Below are 22,236 nucleotides of genomic sequence, written 5' to 3' on the forward strand. Positions count from 1 at the left end.
GTAGCGTAACATTAATTAACGTTAGCATAAGGAAAGAAGAACAATCTCTTTCAAGAGTGTTGACATTCTCCTATGTAGAAACAATGAGGTGATCAGATAATATGTTAAACCTAGGTGTTGGAAAAAGAACAAAAACAATACCTGGAAAAATTGCTGTAACATGTTTTACACAAACCTTTCGATTCTTGCTGGACTGTCCTTAGATAATTTTATATTTTCCTTCCAGGATCAGCAATGTCTGTGCCAGACCCTCTGGATCTGTCCTTTGACATGACCTTGACCCCCGACCCTCAACCTCTGAGTATCTCTCAAGATATGACATTGGCCCCTGACCCCCGACCCCTGGGTCTGTCCCAGGATGTGACCTTGGCCCCTGACCCCCGACCCCTGGGTCTGTCCCAGGATGTGACCTTGGCCCCTGAGCCCCAACCTCTGGGTCTGTCCCAGGATGTGACCTTGACCCCTGACCCGCGACCCCTGGGCCTGTCCCAGGACGTGACCTTGGCAGTTCTCCCCAGACTGTACATGGAGGAAGTGGTGTCTGAACTGGGCAGGAGAAACATCAGCACCGGGGACGTCAACAACAAGGAGCTGCTGGTGGCTGTGCTGAGGGTTGTCATGGAGAAGGAATACAGCGGGACGGCAGTTCTGTACGAGAAGGCAAACATCGTGGTTTCAAAGTCGAGTCAAGGTATATAAGCTTTTATAAACAACTTTCCTGTAACACAGGAAGAATTAAAACGTACCATTTTACTTGCATACTTTTATTTTATTCTGTATTGTGTAACGGTCATATTTCTACATTTAAGGTGCAAAAATATAAAAGGAATGAACTTAGGTTCAAGCTCTTATATCTGAATGCTCAATATTTGAAACCTTTGTACAGGAAAAAAGATGACAGCAATGCTATGTGGACGGCAACAATCTGATGTTTCCGGACTGACTCTCATATCAGGTTCAGAATATGGTAAGTCCACATAAACTTTATAATTTCAATAACATCATTTAGATAAAAAAGAAAATGTAATGTGAGAGTACAAAAATAGATAATAGTACTAGTAGCCTGTTTTGCAGAGGAATTGAGATGTATTCAAGTCTCCCCTATTATTCCTTTGTATAGGAAAAGCAATGTCACAATCCAAAAAGTCAGCAAACTCAGCACATTCTCCTGTTCCAAAGAGACAATCTGTCCAAAAAATGTCTGTACCCACAACAGTGCCTGCAACAGAACAACAATGGACTTCCCCTACCACAGCACCTGCACCTGTTCAACAGTGTACCATCCCTGCCACGGTGTCTCCACCTGTCCAACAATGGGTCACGCCAACAATAGCACCTGCACCTGTTAAGCAATGGATCACCCCTACCACAGCACCTGCACCTCAACAACAATGGATCACTCTCTCCCCAACACAAATGGTACAGTCCAATATGGAAGAATTAGACAACTTTGATGGTGTTGCTTCCTGTTCATCCTCTGACACAGAAGATCCGCAGATAGTCCAGACTCCACAGGTGAAAATAACGGTATGTTAAAGCCTTAGAAAATCTGTTTCTTTTTTCAATGTTCTCTACCAGATGAGATAGTAACTTTAATGTAAGTTATTGTGGTCGTGTAAATCATGAATGCTCAGTTTAATTTTGTTTGGTTTGGATCTCCATTAGTGACTGATATGCTGTTCCTTTTGTAATGTTTTTGATTTCAATTTCAGTTTTTTTTCTTGCTCCCATAAGGAACGAACACTGAATAAACAAGGTGGTGCCAAGCAGCCGAAACAATGTCCTCACTGTGAGTATACATCACTGGATTCTTCCAACTTCAGACATCATGTCCTCAGACACTCCAACAAGAAACCATTCAAGTGTTCTCATTGTGACTATGCAACAAAGACGAGACCCAGTCTAAATCGGCACATGCACATCCATACCACCAGAGAAAAACCCTTCAGTTGCAAGTCATGCGATTTCAAAACAGCACACAAAAAATCCTTACAGACCCACATGAAAACCCACACAGGAGAGAAGCCGTACATGTGTGAGGTGTGCGGACACAGGTCAGCTCTGGCTGCGTCTCTACGAACGCACATGAAGGTACACTCCAAAGAACCATTCAAGTGTGAAATCTGTGGATATGTGGCAAAAAATGCTTCCCATCTAGAAAGCCACATGAAAACTCACACGGGGGAGTTACCATATAAGTGTGACTTTGAAGGCTGCAGCTTTACAGCTACAAAGCAGGTGGCGCTTCAGGATCATCAGAAAGTCCACATGAAAGAGAAACCGTTTGCCTGTGACCAGTGTACTTACAAAAGCCACAACAAGTACTGTCTGAGTGATCATATGAAAATTCACACAGGTGAGAAACCCCATGCCTGTGATCAGTGTGACTATAGGTCAGTTTCTTCATCAGGACTCTTCAGACATAAGTTTGACAAGCACACAGGACAGAAGCTCTGGCCATGTGACATCTGTGGTCGCCAATGTTTTTCTGAAGCCCTTTTGGAGAAGCACAAAGAACGACACACTCGTGAGCAGGGGCTACTTGTCTGTAAAGAATGTAACTACAGAACATTTGATTTCGTGGCAATGAAAGAACACAAGAGAATACATACTGGCGAGAGACCATATGTCTGTGACAAGTGTGACTACAAGGCAGCTCTGGAAAAGTACCTGAGATTACACATGAGGAAACACAGTTCAGAAAAGCCATTCAAATGTCCGCATTGCGACCACTGTACAAAGAGAAAAGATAGTCTTAAGAGCCACATCAAAAATAGACATAAATGTGAAATAACATCTTAGATACAGCATTGACAGGAGAGTTGTTTTGTCATAAGTGTTTTGTAATGAAGGAAAAATAAAGATGCTCTTGTTATTTACTTTTCTCACTTATTTGCATTTCTCACTTAATCAATTATTTAAGCATATAGAAGTAAGGCAAGTGAAAACTGTAACAGATACTTGTTATATTCAAATCCTATTACTAATAATTTTAGGGAAATGATTTAGCCATCCCTATGCTGGGCGGTAATGGGCCACACAAATGAATTTTCTTGTTTCTCTGAAATTGTATTTTTAGAATATAGCGATTGGACGTCACAAAAGTAAACTACCATAAAACTGAATGCACTAAGGAAGAAACCTTGTCCATGGGATCTGTTTTGATTGCGTTGTTCCAGGTTATAATAGTGTCCTTAAACCTGAGAACAAACAAACTGTTGGCATGGCCTAAGACTAACTAGAACTTACGAAGTAAAAGGACATGTAACACCCGCATGATGGAGAACAAAAGGCACTACAATCATGGCAAAAAAAAAGGAGGTTGAGTAAATACAACAGTAGTACAGATTACACTCAAGAATATTGACCAGTGTTTGAAAACTTCGAATGTAGAGGCCATTCTACCATGTCACTGAGGGTTTAAAGTAATATTATATTAAGCTGTAACTATTTTAACAGTCACAATAGTTCTGAATTAGCTTAGAAACTGATATAAATATGGCATTCACTGTAGAAATGTTTCTAACATATTATACAAAGGTTCAAAACAGTTACTAAGAACAATGTATTTATGGATATCAAGTCCACAGATGGAGGTATCAAACTGCAATTTTTTGAAAAAAAGTACAATTTGAATCTACCGTCCATCGACTTTATATCCCTGAATACCCTGTTTAGCAACACAACGGATATAAGTTACCCCGCAGATAAAGGTGAAGTAACGTTACAAAGCTGTCGAAAATTTTAGAATAAAATGCAAGTTATGTGGAAGTGACGTTATCAACTCAATATATACAGGTATGACAATGATTTCATAAAGTATCATTCACTTCCAAACATGACAGGGAGAAATTTTTAAAATTGAATACACCCCCTGAAACATAGTGGGACGGCCCAAACCACTGCTGACCTTTGAACTCTAAGGCCGCCATTTTCTCAGATCGTGGTCGTGGAAACAGACGAAAAGACGTGATTTTTATGTTGTTGCTTCCTTTACGGAATTTCCAATGTTATAGCAGGTAGGTAAGAGTGATCTTGTCGTGTTTCGTAACAACTAGTAGAAGCCAGTATTGGAATTCCCTGCTACATAACCTTTAAAATTTGCAAAATTCGCGCGCGCGTTTTAAAAAATTATAGTGGGAGGGGGGGCGTTAAAATCGTTTACTTATACTAACGTTACAGTTTGCTGTCTCAAGGAGAGGATAAAACTTGGTCATGTTCTGAATTAGAAGATAGGTAAATAGGGGAATATATAATAAACTAGCTTTCTCAACTTAAACACCCCATACTTGAACCTAACGTTATATTTATAAAAGTTAAGGTACATTTGTATCAATATTTAACGCTGTTTGTTTGGGCTCCTTTTCAATCTGTTACTGGTGGTACAGAGCTACACTTTCCAGACTGTTGCTTTTATTTAGTGTAACGTACATAATTTGAAAAGACATGATGACAGCATATTCAAGTCATTAACTTATTTTCATGCCAACACATAAACAAGACATGAATATAAATACAAGAACAAACAAAGTAAATTCACAAATGTAAATCAAAAGATATGACATGGGGTTTGAAGTCCGTTAATACTGGTAGACAATGTTACTTGTGCCAGGTAGGTTTTAAGAAGAGAGAAGAAGCATGTAAACTGTAATATATATGTATAGCTTTCCGATTACTTACTATGTACCAAACTGACTGCATTTAGCCCCAATGGGGCATGAATATGCAATAAACTTCATTGTCATTGTCATTGTCATATAAGAATAGCTGATATATAATTATTAACATTGTCCCAGCATTTTTTCTTCTATTTACAGAAATGTCCCAGGATGTCACCTTGGCACCTGACCCCCGACCCCTGGGTCTGTCCCAGAACATGACCTTTGCCCCTGACCCCCGACCCAGGACGTGACATCGACCCCTGACCCCCGACCCCTGGGTCTGTCCCAGGACATGACCTTGACCCCTGACCCTCGACCCCTGGGCCTGTCCCAGGACGTGACCTTGGCGGTTCTCCCCAGACTGTACATGGAGGAAGTGGTGTCTGAACTGGGCAGGAGAAACATCAGCACCAGGGACGTCAACAACAAGGAGCTGCTGGTGGCTGTGCTGAGGGTTGTCATGGAGAAGGAGTACAGCGGGACGGCAGTTCTGTACAAGAAGGCAAACATCGTGGTTTCAATGTCGAGTCAAGGTTGATAATCTTTGATATTAGAGTAGAGTAGAGTAGAGTAGAGTTCTTCAGGCTCAGGTAGGAACTGCAGTTCCAGTTTAGGCCGCTCTTTCCTTTCTAAGACACTGATATTGTCTACAAAAAAAAACTTCACTATAACACAGGAAGAATTAAAACGTAACACTTTACTCACATACTTTTTATCTTATTTGGTATTTTGTAATGCTCGTATACCAAAGACTTTAAAAAGGTACATGCTGCTTTCTCTGCTTAGCACTCAGCATTCGGGAGAGTATGGAAGTTGAACACACACCACTACAAGTGGACGAGCCCCCTGCTGTAGTGATTGCGTTGTGTGGCCCAAAGGCTACTGAAACGGAGATGGGCGCAGCCCTATGGGCCATCAGGCGCGGGAACGACTTTAACTTAATGCTCATATTCCTTTATTTGGGGTACATAGATATCAGATGAACGAACTTAAATATAAGTTCACATATCTCTTCAATATTTTAAACCTTTGTACAGGACAAAAGATGACAGCAATGCTATGTGGAAGGCAACAATCTGATGTTTCAGGACTCACTCTCATATCAGGTTCAGAATATGGTAAGTCCACACAATCTTCAATTTATGGACAAAATCCTTTAAAGATAAGAAAATGTATTAATGATAAGAAAATGTAATGCGAGAATATAAAAGTAAACAGCAGCCTGTTTTGCAGAGGAAATGGGATGTATTCAAGTCTCCCCTCTTTTTACTTTGTGTAGGAAAAGCAACATCACAATCCCAAGAGTCGGCAAACTCAGCACATTCTCCTGTTCCAAAGATACAACATGTACAAAAATTGACTGCGCCCATGACAGAACAACAATGGACTTCCCCTACCACAGCACCTGCACCTGTTCAACAGTGTACCATCCCCACCACGGTGTCTCCACCTGCCCAACAATGGGTCACTCCAACAATAGCATCTGCACCTGTTCAACAATGGACCACCCCTAGCACAGCACCTGCACCTGAACAACAATGGATCACCCTCTCCCCAACACAAATGGCGCAGTCCTCTATGGAAGAATTAGACAACTTTGATGGTGCTGCTTTCTCTTCATCCTCTGACACAGAGGAACCAGGGATAGTCCAGAGTCCACAGGTGGAAATTACAGTAAGTAAAAGCCCTAGAAATTAGACAAAATATCTTTTCTACCTGATAGTAAGTGTAAGTACAAAACGTCAATGCAATGTAATTTTTTTTAGTGAAAAGCATCAATGCAATGTAATTTTTAAATTTTGTTGTTGGTCTCTTCAGGAACGAGCAAGCAAAGATGGTGCCAAGGAACTGAAACAATGTCCTCACTGTGATTATACATCAATGGATTCTTCCAACTTCAGAAAGCATTTCCTCAGACACTCCAACAAGAAACGATTCAAGTGTTCTCATTGTGACTATGCAGGAGAAACAAAGACTCGTCTTCGTGAACACACACGTATCCATACCGGAGAAAAACCCTTCAGTTGCAAGTCATGCAATTTCAAAACAGCACACAAAACAGCCTTTAAGTACCACATGAAAACCCACACAGGAGAGAAGCCGTACATGTGTGAGGTGTGCGGACACAGGGCAGCTCAGGCTGCGTCTCTACGAAAGCACATGAAGGTACACACCAAAGAACCATTCAAGTGTGAAATCTGTGGATTTATAGCAATAATGGCTTCCCATCTAGAAAGTCATATGAAAACCCACACTGGAGAGCTACCATATAAGTGTGACTTTGAAGGATGTAACTTTGCAACAACAATGCAAGTAAAACTTCAGGATCATCAGAAAGTCCACATGAAAGAGAAACCGTTTGCCTGTGATCAGTGTACTTACAAAAGCCACAACAAGTACCACCTGATTGATCACATGAAAACTCACACAGGGGAGAAACCCCATGCCTGTGACCAGTGTAATTACAGGTCAGTATCTTCAACTGGTCTCTTCAGACATAAGCTTAAAAAACACGAAGGTGAGAAACTCTGGCCATGTGACATCTGTGGGCGCAAATGTTTTTCTGAAGCCCTTTTGGAGAAGCACAAAGAACGACACAGTCGTGAGCAGGGGCTACTTGTCTGCAAAGAATGCAACTACAGGACATTTGATTTCATGGCAATGAAGGAGCACAAGAGAGTACATACTGGAGAAAGACCATATGCCTGTGACAAGTGTGACTATAGAGCATCTATGCAAAACTACCTGAGAATACACATGCGGAAACACAGTTCAGAAAAGCCATTCAAATGTCCGCATTGCGACCACTGTACAAAGAGAAAAGATTGTCTTAAGAGCCACGTCAAAAAGAAACATAAATGTGAATTGACACCCTAATCACAACTTTAACAGGAGAGTTGCTTTGTCATAAGTGTTTTGTAATAAAGATGCTCTTTTTTCTCACTTATTTGCATTTCTCACTTATTCAATTCTATAAACATATAGGAGTAAGACAAGTGAAAACTGTAAGTTATTTGTCCAATAAAGAGGCCCAGGTTGTGATCTGAGGATCAAGTTACAAAATGTATATATTACGCTTTTGAGAAAAGAGAAAAGATGTTCTTAAGAGCCACATCAAAAAGAGACATAAATGTGAATTGACATCTTGATACAATTACAGCTTTGACAGAAGCTTTAACCCAGAGAGCTGGGAAGAGAACTTTGCCATGAGTCGATGAAACTGAATGCACCTTGTCCCCAGGATCTGTTCCATTTAATGATTTTTTTTTCGAGAACACACAAACTAAATTGGTGTCTGTGGTCTAAGACTGACTAGAACATACTAAGTGTAAGCACATCCAACCCTTGCACTATGGGGAACAATGGGCATTGCAATTATGGAAAGAGAGACTGAGCATTAGTGCGAATGTTACAGATTACACTCAAGAAAATTGCACTCATGTTCCACCAAGTCACTATTTTGGATTAAGTAATATTGTAATGATTCTAAACTATTTCAACAGTCACATTAGTTCTGAATCAGCTCAGAAACTAATATGAATAATGCTTTTAATGTTAGAATTGTTTCTAACATGTTAGAATACGGTATAGAATATTTAGAAAGTCAAAGGTTTGAAATTGTTCTCAAATTGTTTGAAAGGTTTCGAAAATGTTAGAATAAAATGCAACAAACACCAACGCAGTTATGTGGAATTGACTTTATCAACGTAATATATACAGGTATGACAATAATTTCATAAAGTATCATTCACTATCAAATATGATCGGGAGAAATATTCTAAATTTCAGTACACCCCCTGGAACATAGTGGGACGGCCCAAATCACTTTACTGACCTTTGAACTCTAAAGCCGCCATTTTCTCAGATCGTGTTCGTGGAAACAGACGAAAGGACATTCTTTTAATGTCGTTTCTTGCTTTCCGGAATTTCCAATACCACCACAGGTAGGTAAGAGTGATCTTGTAATGTTTCGTAACAAATAGTAGACGTCAGTATTGGAATTTCCTGCTACATAACTTTTCAAAGTAGCAAAATTCGCGCCCGATTTGAAGAATGGGAGGGCGGCGTTTACTTTTACAGTCTACAGTTTTACTATTTCAAGGAGGCGATAAAACTTGGTCATGTTCTGAATTAGATGATGGGTAAATAGGGGAATGTATAATACCAGTATGCTAATTTAGTCCTAGATTTATACATGCCACACAGAGATAGTACCTGAACAGTTGAAGGCACGATTCATTTTGTATCAAGAACGCTGTTTGTTTGGGCTCCTTTTCTATCTGTTACTGGTGGTACAGACTTTGAAAGAGCTACACTTTCCAGAAAATTACTTTAGTGCAACATACATTGAAAAGACATGGTGATGCATAGTCAAGTCATTGACTTACTTCCATGCGATCACCAACACATGAACAACACATGAAATTATGCAAAGGAAAAACAAGCAAAGCAAATTCACAAATGTAAATCAAAAGACATAACATGAGGTTTCAAGTCCCTTAAAACTGGTATTGATTTACTTGTGCCAGGTAAGTATTGGTAACATTGCCACTGCATTTCTATTCACAGAAATAGCCATGTCCCAGGACGTGACCTTGACCCCTGACCCCCGACCCCTGGGTCTGTCCCAGGACGTGACCTTGGCGGTTCTCCCCAGACTGTACATGGAGGAAGTGGTGTCTGAACTGGGCAGGAGAAACATCAGCACCGGGGACGTCAACAACAAGGAGCTGCTGGTGGCTGTGCTGAGGGTTGTCATGGAGAAGGAATACAGCGGGACGGCAGTTCTGTACGAGAAGGCAAACATCGTGGTGTCAAAGTCGAGTCAAGGTACTGTAAATGCAATTAAGTTCGTGGGGATTTAATTTGGCGGTAGCAGAAAAAAAGGACTGTTCACGGTGGTTTTAAGTTAGCGGTAGTACCATGCACTGTAGTCTCTTAAATTAGATTTAAAATGTTCAGAGATTGTGATTTTGAGTTTGTAGTGAATTGGCAACGCGAAAACCGCAAACATAAAACCACCCCGAAAAGTTCTGCATTTACAGCATATAAACCTTGGTAGTGTCCACAAGCAACTCTGATGCTGGAAGAATGACAGTTTTCTTGCATACCTTTTTTTATTGTGTATTGTTGGATTTTTTTTTAAATAGGAATGAGATAAAATGAATGAACTTACATACATTTAAGCTCATCATTCTCTATTATATTTCTTACTTTTGCACAGGAAAAACTATGTCAGCGAAAATTTGTGGACAGGAACGGGTGGATGTTTCAAGACTGCATCTCCTATCAGCTGCAGGATCTGGTAAAGCCTTTTGATACAAACTTAATTTTACAGGTAACATTCTATAAAGCTGACTAAATTTTGCAATGTGACTAAAATCTCCCTTGTTGTGCCTCTGTGTAGGAAAAAGGTCACAAGCACAAGAGTCAGCAAACCCAGAACAGCCTCATGTACCCAACAGACACTCTGGTAAACAATGGACCACCCCTGCTACATCACCTGCACCTGTGCAACAATGGACCACCCCTACCTCAGCACCTACACCTGTACAACAAAAGACCACCCCTACATCAGCACCTACACCTGTCCAACAAAGGACCACCCCTACCACAGCACCTGCACCTGTCCAACAAAGGACCACCTCTACCTCAGCACCTACACCTATCCAACAATGGATCACCCCTGCCTCAGCACCTGCACCTGAGCAGCAGTGGACCACCTCCTCCTTAACACAGATGGTACAGTCCACTATGGCAGAAGTGGATAACTTTGTTGATGGAGGATCCTGTTCATCCTCTGACACAGAGGAACCAGGGATGATACATACACCACAGGTGAAATACACAGTAAGTTGCTGTTGAGAAAATCTTACATAACTTCTACCTGCATTGTGGCTTTTTTTGTACATTATTCATTTTATATGCAAGAAATAGTAAATTTGCATGAACAGGGATATTCTATTAAATGCACCAGCATTTTTGTAACATCCTCGATTTTTTTCCCCTGTTCTCAAACAAAAGTGTGGCCACATGTCACCCAACAGTATGCCTGGCCAATCAGAATGTTATGCTTGCCAGAGGATCTGCTCTCCAGGGTAAGGGGGCACATGGTCAGAGCATTGGGCCACAGCGCCCTTGTTTCCCTCTTTAAACAAGAATGGCAATAAAAACATTATTGAAATAGTGATGAATGTTTTTATAGGCTGTTATATTTTATATATACCAGGTAACCTGTTATATTCCTTAGTAATATTTTCATCATTTTTTTCTTGGTCCCTTAAGAAACGAGCAAGCAAAGATGGTGCCAAGCAGCTGAAACATTGTCCTCAGTGTGATTATACATCACTGGATTCCTCCAACTTCAGAAATCATGTCCTCAGACACTCCAACAAGAAACCATTCAAGTGTTCTCATTGTGACTATGCCGCAAGAACAAAACATATTCTTCGTAAGCACATGGTTATCCATACCGGAGAAAAACCCTTCAGTTGCAAGTCTTGTGATTTCAAAACAGCACACAAAAATTCCTTACGGACCCACATGAAAACGCACACAGGAGAGAAGCCGTACATGTGTGAGGTGTGTGGACACAGGTCAGCTCAGGCCGGTGCTCTACGAATACACATCTTGACATTACACCACAAAGAACATATCAAGTGTCGCATCTGTGGATATGTGGCAAAAAAGGCTTCCCATCTACAAGCTCACATGAAAACCCACACTGGGGAGCACAGGTGTGACTTTGAAGGATGCAACTTCACGACAACAATGCAACAGAAACTTCAGGAGCATCAGAAAGTCCACATGAAAGACAAACCATTTGCCTGCAATCAGTGTACTTTCCAAAGCCACAACAAGTACAGTTTGATTGATCACATGAAAACTCACACAGGGGAGAAACCCCATGCCTGTGACCAGTGTGATTACAGGTCAGTAGCTTCATACGAACTCTTCAAACACAAGCGTACAAATCACGGAAAGAAATTCTGGCCATGTGACGTCTGTGGTCGTCAATGTTGTTCTGAAGCCCTTTTGGAGAGGCATAAAGAACGACACAGCTATGAGCAGGGCAAGGGGGTCTATGTCTGCAAAGAATGCAACTACAGAACATTTGATTTCAAGACACTGAAAGAGCACATGAGAGTCCATACTGGTGAAAAGCCATATGCCTGTGACAAGTGTGATTACCGAGCAGCTGTGCAATACAACCTGAGGTCGCACATGGCAAGGAAACACAGTTCAGAAAGGCCATTCAAATGTCCGCACTGCAACCATTGTACAAAGACAAAAGATGATCTGAAATCCCATATAAAAAATAGACATAAAGGTGAAATAACATCTTAGATTTGGCATTGACAGGAGAGTTGTTTTGTCTGAAATGTTTTGTAATGAAGGGAAAATACAGATGCACCATTTGTTTACCATAATTTGCTCTTCTCACATTCATATGCAGATACTTAGACAAGCTTAAGTGAATGCCGTAACATTCATTACATGTCTAGTGAAGGAACACCTATGATCTGATGACATCGAGTTGAATTCAAATTATTCATATAAAGTACATTCTAGCAGTAGTTTGTGGACAAACGTTTCAGTATTGATAGTAGAATTCAGTAAAAGTAGGAAGAACTGGAGTTCCACAACCGATGATATTTCAATGAGATGCACAATTGAAATGAGATGCAAAGAAGTCTTTTAGCAGAATTTGTATTGAATTCATTATCTTTAGATATCCACTAGGAAGTTATTGTAACATTTCCTCATTAATTCTGATGTTAAGATTTACATAATGTATGATATTCAACATGAATATGTCATCATCTACTGGTTACCAGTGAGTAACTATGCAGTTTCTCATTAATTTTGCAAATTAGGTCATGATTAGCATTATTGACATCCATTGATGTTCCTCTCGAACATTTTACACTTGTCCTATCATTTTGCACAATTTTTCTCCATTTGTATCGTTGCAGGGCAATATTTTGCATAAAGCTGTCTGTATATATGGAAATACTTTACATTTTGTTTATTTGTTTGTTTATTAAAATTCACCACACAAGTGGAAGGGGCGGGGGAACAGGTGGTGACACCTTTACTGGCCCTCGCCCCGACATGAAAATACAATAAATACAGCAGATTAAGATTAATACTAAACGACATAAACAATCGTTCAGACTACCGAGCCCTTAAATCCTGGCAGGAGGCGCACTTACATGCAGTAGACCAGGTACAGAGGTTATCGGATACAAAGTGGCTTCTGAATCTCTCAACAGTAGATTTCACAAGTAGCTGTTTGAAAGACAATAGGTCGGACTGGTGCGACGACACAGCTCCTGTGCTGCGAACTGTGACATCAAGCTTGTTCCATTCGGTAACTAACCGTGGTACGTATGACATAGCAAATGTAGATGTTTTACAGCTACATGGCATCAGCATGAACGACCGACTACTCCTTGTTGGTCTAGCAGAAAATGATACATATTTAGACAGGTCAAGATCATTCATGTTGGATAGGGATTTAACAAATAACATGATATCAGCGATCTCTCTCCTATATGAGAGAGGTAACATGTTGAGGCACAGTAATCTATCTCTATAGTCAAGATCACCGGCATTTACATTGTCATTGGCACGCAGAATGAACTTAGTCGCCCGCCTCTGCACGCCTTCCAACAGGTACATGTGATTACGTGACAGTGGAGACCACACAGGGCAACAATACTCAAGTACTGATCTAACAAATGAAACATACAATGCCTTGCGCACCTCCAGGCTGGAATCAAAGCCTACTGTGCGTATGATAAATCCAACCATAGAATTGGCTTTCTTTACAATGTTCACAATATGGCTGTTCCACAACAGGTCAGACTAGGCAAGAATTCCCAGGTCATTCATACTACTGACTGTGGACAGTGCAATGTCAGACATATAGTATGCAAAGGTTATTGGGCTCTTGGAGCGAGTCAAACGGAGCACCTTGCATTTCGAGGGGTGGAATGACATACCCCACCGAAGGCTCCAATCATACATAGACGAAATATCGGCCTGTAGTTTGACAGTCATCTAGGTTGCGAATCTCTCTGTAGCATTTCGAATCGTCAGCAAACAACGCTACAATGGAGTTCTTTGCAGTGCTAGGTAAGTCATTAATATACAGTAAAAATAACATTGGGCCTAGAATCGAGCCCTGTGGTACACCGGAAGTAACGGGTAGCCACTCTGAGTGACTGCCTTCAACCACCACTCGCTGCTTTCGGTCAGTAAGGTACGAGTTAAACCATGACAGCAGTTTATCGTTAAACCCATACATCTGTAGCTTGTGGAGCAGACGAGAGTGTGGAACCGAGTCGAATGCCTTGGCAAAGTCCAAGAAGAGCATATCGACCTGCCCACCTCTGTCTAGGATAGTGCCTACGTTATGGTAAACCTCTAACAGTTGAGTGGTTGTTGAACGCCCCTTAATGAACCCGTGCTGCAAGCCATGAATAGAATCGTGGAGAATTGAAAACACTGTGTCGTATATGCACCTCTCCATGACTTTGCTAACGATAGACAATAAAGAAACGGGCCTGTAGTTTGAGACGACTTGTTTGTCCCCCTTTTTGAATACTGGGGACACATTTGCCTCCTTCCAGTTAGAAGGAACTACACCTGAACTAACGGATTGGTTGAATAGCAAGGTCAGGGGAAGTGCAATTGACTGGGCACAATTCTTTAACACATGTGGGGAAATACTGTCAGGACCAACGGCTTTACTTTTGTCCAGATTAGAAAGTACATCTCGGACTGAGTCTACATTAAATTGAAGGCTACCAAGACTGTCAATAACTTTGATGTCAATAGTAGGTGCACTAACATTCTGGTCAACTTGACTGAAAGTGGAGAAAAAGTACTTATTGAACAGGCCAGCCTTGTCGCCAGCCGATTTGGCAACAGAGTCCTCAAGATATACGACAGATGGCAAAGTTCTTGATTTCGATTTCGCACGAACAAATGTCCAGAAGCGCTTCGGTGCGCTCTGCAGGGTAGATGATAGGCTGTCTAAATAGCCCACATGCTTACGAGACAGAACGTTCTTCAGTTTGTTGTGGAGCACTCGATACTTCGCCCAGTGTGCTGGAGAGTCTGTCCGTTTGGCTCTGCGCCATGCCGTCTGCTTGTGGTTCTGGATGTCTCGAACTTCCCCGTCTATCCATGGAGGCGTTGTTGAGTCCTAAACTCTGCGCCAGGGCACGAACTGGTCGACAGCTGACCGTATCATAGATGATAAGAATTCCCAGGCGGAGTCAATGACCTGACACTGTTGAACGGCTTCAGCTACTTGCCTAGAGGCGAGATGTGACCTAAGACCATCCCAGTCGGCACGACTGTAGTTGTAAACCTTCCGAGAGAGGCCACGCTTGGACTGTAGTTTGCAATGGATACCGAATTCTAAGATAGTATGGTCCGTATCGAATTCGGATGGAAGTTCACTTATGTCCGACACCCTTTCGGGGATGTTGCTGAAGACTAAGTCCAACATGTTGTTGCTGGAGTTGGATGGAATTGTGTTATGCTGAAGAAGAAAGTGATCGTTTATTACATCACAAAATCTGCATCTAAACAGTAAGCAGCTAAACCTGTCCTGCAGTACAATGTGAACCAGTCAGAATTGCCCTGAAGAAGGTTACAGCCAGATAATAAAGCAATGGGTGTGTAAAAACTCTTTATTCTTTTGCTACATATGCCATGTTTCAGTTGATGGTAAAAAAAGACACAACTTGTCAAGTGCAAAATACCACAGTCAAAGGCTTTTCAAGTGCTGTACAGAGATAATTACCTTTTCATTCAATCAAACTAGTACATGTACTGTGCTCTCGTTTGTCAGGGCATCCAATAGTCCCTTTAATCCATAGACTTTGTATGGAAATGCTTTAACGAGATTCTGCGAAGGATGACTATATTGGTACCTCCCCTGCCAGATGCCTTTAGAACTACAGATCAATCATTGATAGTGCTTATTTCCCACAATACAAAACATCTATAATGTTAACATGTTAACTTTATGTAGTGACTTCCTGTTTTTGTAGCCTCTTAAGGTTAAACGGTAACTGCAAGCCGGAACTTGAACCCTAAGCTACAATCGCGTTATTATGTCATCACCCTGCCATGCGTTGACAGGCGGTGTTTCAAATAAGGAGCTAGCGGTTGGGCCTAAACAGGGTCCGTATACTCAAGAATATCTCGAGAAGTACAAAGAGACCTTTCCAATGAAACCATAGTTTGCCTATTTCGGACACTTTTAAAAAATCCACATTTTTGGTTACTGTTATGGGTGCTTAGCTATAAACGCGAATAACTCACAAACAACAAGAGCTATTAAAAACGGATTGCAGTGTTCAACTCCCCAAAAAGAGACCTTTCCAATGATACCATAGTTTGCCTATTTCAGACACTTTTCAAAAATCCACATTTTTGGTTACTTTTATCGGTGCTTAGCTATAAACGCGAATAAGTCGCCAACAACAAGAGCTATAAAAAATTGTTTCCATTGTTACATATATGTGATTCTACCGTGTGACCTGTACTTAGCCCAGTGGGGCAAAAATGTGCAATAAAGGTCTTCATTCATTAAAAAAACGGATTGCAGTGTTCAACTCCCCACAAAGAGACCTTTCCAATGATACCATAGTTTGCCTATTTTGGATACTTTTAAAAATTCCACATTTTTGGTCGTGGTTAGCTAGGGGGACTTAGCTATAAACGCGAATAACTCGCCAGCAACAAGAGCTATTAAAAAGCGGATTGCAGTGTTCAACTCCCCACAAAGAGACCTTTCCAATGATACCATAGTTTGCCTATTTCGGACACTTTTCAAAAATCCACATTTTTGGTTACTGTTATCGGTGCTTAGCTATAAACGCGAATAACTCGCCAGCAACAAGAGCTATTAAAAAACGGATTGCAGTTTTCAACTCCCCACAAAGAGACATTTCCAATGATACCCTAGTTTGCCTATTTTGCACACTTTTCAAAAATCCACATTTTTGGTTACTTATATCGTGCTTAGCTATAAACTCGAATAACTCACCAACAACAAGAGCTATTAAAAAACGGATTCCAGTATTAAACTCCCCACAAAGAGACCTTTCCAATGGCACCATAGTTTGCCTATTTCGGACACTTTTCAAAAATCCACATTTTTGGTCGCGGTTAGGGGGACTTAGCTATAAACGCGAATAACTCGCCAACAACAATAGCTATCAAAAAACGGATTGCAGTGTTCAACTCCCCACAAAGAGACCTTTCCAATGAAACCATAGTTTGCCTATTTCGGACACTTTTCAAAAATCCACATTTTTGGTCGCGGATAGGGGGGCTTAGCTATAAACGCGAATAACTCGCCAACAACAAGAGCTGTTAAAAAACGGATTGCAGTGTTCAACTCCCCACAAAGAGACTTTCCAAATGAAACCATAGTTTGCCTATGTCGGACACTTTTCAAAAATCCACATTTTTGGTCGCGGTTAGGGGGGCTTAGCTATAAACGCGAATAACTCGCCAACAACAAGAGCTGTTAAAAACGGATTCCAGTGTTCAACTCCCCACAAAGAGACCTTTCCAATGGTACCATAGTTTGCCTATTTCGGACACTTTTCAAAAATCCACATTTTTGGTCGCGGTTAGGGGAACTTAGCTATAAACGCGAATAACTCGCCAACAACAAGAGTTATTAAAAAACGGATTGCAGTGTTCAACTCCCCACAAAGAGACCTTTCCAATGGTACCATAGTTTGCCTATTTCGGACACTTTTCAAAAATCCACATTTTTGGTCGCGGTTAGGGGGACTTAGCTATAAACGCGAATAACTCGCCAACAACAAGAGCTATTAAAAAACGGATTGCAGTGTTCAACTCCCCACAAAGAGACCTTTCCAATGGTACCATAGTTTGCCTATTTCGGACACTTTTCAAAAATCCACATTTTTTGGCGCGGTTAGGGGGACTTAGCTATAAACGCGAATAACTCGCCAACAACAAGAGCTATTAAAAAACAGGTTCCAGTATTGAACTCCCCACAAAGAAACCTTTCCAATGGTACCATAGTTTGCCTATTTCGGACACTTTTCAAAAATCCACATTTTTGATCGCGGTTAGGGGGACTTAGCTATAAACTCGAATAACTCGCTAACAACAAGAGCTATTAACTAGAAAGGCCGACATTTGCTTAAGAGCAAATACAGCATATTTCAGCCATACCTCTTCCCACGCAACATTGGACTGTTCCAAATCACCCCTGCGCAAAAATGGAACATCCTCTTAACAGTACATTATCCCCCAAAGTGGACTGGTATTGTGAATTGATTCCAGGTAAAAACAGAGCTTGCTTCTATTTTTCAGAAAATGACAATAATCACACCTTCCATTCAGAAAGTTTTCATCATGACTGAAAATTGTTGAATGACTTCATGTAATGTCATTAACAATTTTCAGTACGATAACTAGGTGTAAGTTTAAAAAAGTATAAGCTCCTTGTGATGTGGGTACATTTATTTTTGCAGTGAACTTTTTTTATTCAAGTAGGGCATACGATTTAATAATTACCAAGCAGGTGCAGGTACTGTAGGAGCGTTTGTTTTCTTCAAGCTGTAAAACTGTTAAACTGTTTTACTTTGTATGCAATCAGCCATCGAGCCTATTCCTATTTTAGTTTAACAACTTCCTGCCAGACCCGGAAGATACGATTGAACCTTGTTCGAGGATTTATTTTCGTCTGTCTGGTCAGTCTGTTCATACCCTGGCACTGAGAGTGTTTTATTGGGCTGAAACTCTGGCAGTTTAAAGTTACTTACAATTTAAATGTTCAAAGTTTATGTCAAACAACAACAGCACTAGGAAATATGGCCACTATAGACAGGTGGTCACTATAGAGAAAATGCTGATCTATTGACTAGGAGCCATACGTTACACATGATTTCAGTACACTGATCATTAATCATATAAACATTGCACAGGTAAGCCAATTGTTTAGATGTACAATTAAGTTCAAATAATTCTGAAGAGAAATATTGATGAGAAAATAATCATTCTCGCCACTGTCTAACTTATAATTACGTATCAAAACTAAACGCAGATTTTCTAACTAACGCACCTTTCGCCGACTTCATCAAAGGACCGCCGGCTATCAATCAAACACGGCTGATGATTAGACTTAGAGTTTCAAACAGTCATGTGCTGTGTGCCAGTTGACAGCGAACTTCATGCTACGTGATGTTTTACATTGCTTTGACCTTCTTTCCTACAGCGGTGCTTCTACAAAATATTTAGACTGTAACACTGAGTCCCACATGTTTTATAGAATAGAATTTGACGCAGAACAGCGTTTTTTGCTGGGTATTTTTCTTGAAACATGTCCGTGGGAATATCAGCGAGGCGGCGACGTAGGGATATCAGACCGTCAAGAAAAGTCGCACGGCGGCTAACGGCGCAGCGAAGATACTAGCGCTGTAAATAAGCGCTTCAACTAAGGATGGCAACCCGTACAATATTTTTGTATACTGTTGAGCTAAGTAAAGTTTGTTGTTTATGAGGTTTTAGTTGTGTTTGAAGCTTTGACCCGAAATATTTTAAAGTCAAACTGCTGAAGAGAAGTAAGTGACTGCTACGGTTATCGTAGATATGGCCCTAAAAAAACTGATAAAAGAAGCCTTCTCAATAGTCTAATATGCAAGAGCTTCCGGGGGGGCTTCGCCCACCTGGTCCCCCCCCCCCCCCCACAGTGGCCCTGCCCCTGGACCCCGCCAGGGACATTCGGCGGCCCCCGGACCCCTGTCCGACGCTTTGAAAAAATCCTGGCGAGAAGTCTGTACGGCCTGAGTCTTCAAGTTAACGTATTGTGTGGTCCCGCTAATGAATATTGATTAGCCTTCGCTTTCCTCTTCGCTGATTGGCTGAACCATAAATTGAATTAACTCTTCCTGCCGGCTAGACGCAGGTGCAGATGTCGGCTCTGTGGGGTGAACGTCCGAAAGGTCATGGCATGGAGAACGAAAGAAAACCAATTTCCCCTAAAAAAAGTGCTGTAATTAAGCCTTTTACAGTACTTTGTGCCAAAAATTTTACTTGGATCATTTTACCAACTATCTTATGCCTATCTATACCAAATGTTACTCATACCAGGGTGCAGGGGTGCAAAATATACCGTTATAAGACCGTCAACAACAGTCGCACGGAGCTAACAGCGCAGCGAAAAAACCATCGCTAGCGTTTCAACTTCGGATAACAAGTTACAAGTACTGTTGAACTCAGTAACGTTAAAGTTTGTTTTTAGTTGCCTTTGACGGTTTGACCTGAAATAGTGTACTTACGCTAAACTCCTGAAGAGAAGTTAAGTGACTGCTGCGATTATCATAGATATGCCCCTAAGAACTGATACAATACAAAGCCTTCTGAATAGTCTAAAATGCGCGAGCCTTAGGCGGGCTTCGCTCCCCCTGGCGGGAACACTGCTATATACGGGATCATGAGGCCCCGCTTATGAATATTAATTAGCCTTTGGCCTCCTCTTCGCTGATTGGCTAGGTCTTTGATTCAATCAACTCTCCGGCTGACGCGCACAGGTGTGGCTCTGTGCGGGGTCACGGAAGGTCACGTCAGGAGGCCAAAAGAAAACAAATTTCCCCTCAGAAAAGTGCCAAAATTAATCATTTTAAAGTTGTTTATGTCAAAAATTTGACTTGAATCTTGTTACCAAGTATCTAATGCCTATCTATACCAAATTTCAGGTCATTTAATTGTAATACCAGGGTACAGGAGCCAAAAGTGTCCTTTTTTGGTCAAAAATTGGCCAAAAATCGCAAAAAATAAGCCTTTTGTTGCACTGTACACCAAAGGTGTTATTGAATTTATATGAAGGTATTATCAAGGCACATCTGTGTCAAATTTCAGCTCATTCGGTTGCAATACCAAGGTACAGGAGCCAAAAGTGTCCTTTTTTGGTCAAAAATTGGTAAAAAAAATCGCAAAAATAAGCATTTTGTTGTACTGTACACCAAAAGTGTTATTGAATTTATATGGGGGCATTATCAAGGCACATCTCTGTCAAATTTCAGCTCATTTGGTTGTAATACCAGGGTACAGGGGCCAAAAGTGTCCTTTTTTGGTCAAAAATTGGTCAAAAAATCGCAAAAATAAGCATTTTGTTGTACTGTACACCAAAAGTGTTATCGAATTTATATGGGGGCATTATCAAGGCACATCTCTGTCAAATTTCAGCTCATTTGGTTGTAATACCAGGGTACAGGGGCCAAAATATACAGTTTTGGTCTAAAATTGACCAAAAAAATCTCAATAAAATCATTTTAGAGGCAGATATGAAAAAACTGAGAAAAAAGCATCAAGGTATTGGCCCATTCTACCCCTGTGACAAATTTCAGGTCATTCGGTCCAGGAACGGCGGAGATGAATCACTTTGAAGATTTGACAGGAGAAAGAAGAAAGAAAGAAAGAAAGAAACATTACGAATACAATATATTTCACCATACTATGTATGGCTGAAATATAAAAACGGATCGCAGTGTTCAACTCCCACAAAGAGACCTTTTTAATGGTACCATAGTTTGCCTATTTCGGACACTTTTCAAAAATCCACATTTTTGGTCGCGGTTAGGGGGACTTAGCTATAAACGCGAATAACTCGCCAACAACAAGAGCTATTAAAAAACGGATTGCAGTGTTCAACTCCCCACAAAGAGACCTTTCCAATGGTACCATAGTTTGCCTATTTCGGACACTTTTCAAAAATCCACAATTTTGGTCGCGGTTAGGGGGACTTAGCTATAAACGCGAATAACTCGCCAACAACAAGAGCTATTAAAAAACGGATTGCAGTGTTCAACTCCCCACAAAGAGACCTTTCCAATGGTACCATAGTTTGCCTATTTCGGACACTTTTCAAAAATCCACATTTTTTGGCGCGGTTAGGGGGACTTAGCTATAAACGCGAATAACTCGCCAACAACAAGAGCTATTAAAAAACAGGTTCCAGTATTGAACTCCCCACAAAGAGACCTTTCCAATGGTACCATAGTTTGCCTATTTTGGATACTTTTCAAAAATCCACATTTTGGTCGCGGTTAGGGGGACTTAGCTATAAACGCGAATAACTCGCCGACAACAAGAGCTATTAAAAAACGGATTGCAGTGTTCAACTCCCCACAAAGAGACCTTTCCAATGAAACCATAGTTTGCCTATTTCGGACACTTTTCAAAAATCCCCATTTTTGGTCCCGGTTAGGGGGACTTAGCTATAAACGCGAATAACTCGCCACCACCAAGAGCTATTAAAAAACGGGTTCCAGTGTTCAACTCCCCACAAAGAGACCTTTCCAATGGTACCATAGTTTGCCTATTTTGGACACTTTTCAAAAATCCACATTTTTGGTCGCGGTTAGGGGGACTTAGCTATAAACGCGAATAACTCGCCAACAACAAGAGCTATTAAAAAACGGGATTGCAGTGTTCAACTCCCCACAAAGAGACCTTTCCAATGAAACCATAGTTTGCCTATTTCGGACACTTTCAAAAATCCACA

The 22,236-nt window shown here is 41.0% G+C and overlaps 2 protein-coding genes across 3 annotated transcripts; both read left to right on the forward strand.

Annotated features, from left to right (window-relative positions):
• Positions 1 to 416: 416 nt before the first annotated feature.
• LOC118406468 (zinc finger protein 62-like) lies at positions 417 to 7,604 on the forward strand. Its single transcript, XM_035806521.1, has 8 exons — positions 417 to 691; positions 887 to 967; positions 1,121 to 1,527; positions 1,735 to 2,799; positions 4,906 to 5,194; positions 5,699 to 5,779; positions 5,941 to 6,335; positions 6,480 to 7,604. Exons 1-8 carry the CDS (start codon positions 526 to 528, stop codon positions 7,536 to 7,538), a joined length of 3,543 nt encoding a protein of 1,180 aa, XP_035662414.1. The 5' UTR covers positions 417 to 525; the 3' UTR covers positions 7,539 to 7,604.
• Positions 7,605 to 7,745: 141 nt separating this feature from the next.
• LOC118406645 (oocyte zinc finger protein XlCOF6-like) lies at positions 7,746 to 12,684 on the forward strand. Of its 2 annotated transcripts, none has more exons than XM_035806871.1 (5): positions 7,746 to 8,609; positions 9,231 to 9,491; positions 9,886 to 9,966; positions 10,069 to 10,511; positions 10,947 to 12,684. In XM_035806871.1, exons 2-5 carry the CDS (start codon positions 9,239 to 9,241, stop codon positions 12,006 to 12,008), a joined length of 1,839 nt encoding a protein of 612 aa, XP_035662764.1. In that variant the 5' UTR covers positions 7,746 to 8,609; positions 9,231 to 9,238; the 3' UTR covers positions 12,009 to 12,684. The 2 variants fall into 2 exon arrangements, with proteins under 2 accessions (XP_035662764.1, XP_035662763.1); XM_035806870.1 differs by having other exon boundaries at positions 7,746 to 8,605.
• Positions 12,685 to 22,236: the final 9,552 nt, after the last annotated feature.

This window comes from Branchiostoma floridae, chromosome 19 (genome assembly GCF_000003815.2).
Source record: "Branchiostoma floridae strain S238N-H82 chromosome 19, Bfl_VNyyK, whole genome shotgun sequence".
Taxonomy (NCBI): domain Eukaryota; kingdom Metazoa; phylum Chordata; class Leptocardii; order Amphioxiformes; family Branchiostomatidae; genus Branchiostoma; species Branchiostoma floridae.

Excerpts from the sequence above, each read along its gene's own strand:
- LOC118406468 (XM_035806521.1), top strand. The coding sequence starts at position 526 with ATGGAGGAAGTGGTGTCTGAACTGGGCAGGAGAAACATCAGCACCGGG. Across the intron at positions 692-886 it reads GGTTTCAAAGTCGAGTCAAG|GAAAAAAGATGACAGCAATG; the intron begins GTATATAAGCTT and ends ACCTTTGTACAG. Across the intron at positions 6,336-6,479 it reads GTCCACAGGTGGAAATTACA|GAACGAGCAAGCAAAGATGG; the intron begins GTAAGTAAAAGC and ends TGGTCTCTTCAG.
- LOC118406645 (XM_035806871.1), top strand. The coding sequence starts at position 9,239 with ATGTCCCAGGACGTGACCTTGACCCCTGACCCCCGACCCCTGGGTCTG. Across the intron at positions 9,967-10,068 it reads CCTATCAGCTGCAGGATCTG|GAAAAAGGTCACAAGCACAA; the intron begins GTAAAGCCTTTT and ends GCCTCTGTGTAG. Across the intron at positions 10,512-10,946 it reads CACCACAGGTGAAATACACA|AAACGAGCAAGCAAAGATGG; the intron begins GTAAGTTGCTGT and ends TGGTCCCTTAAG.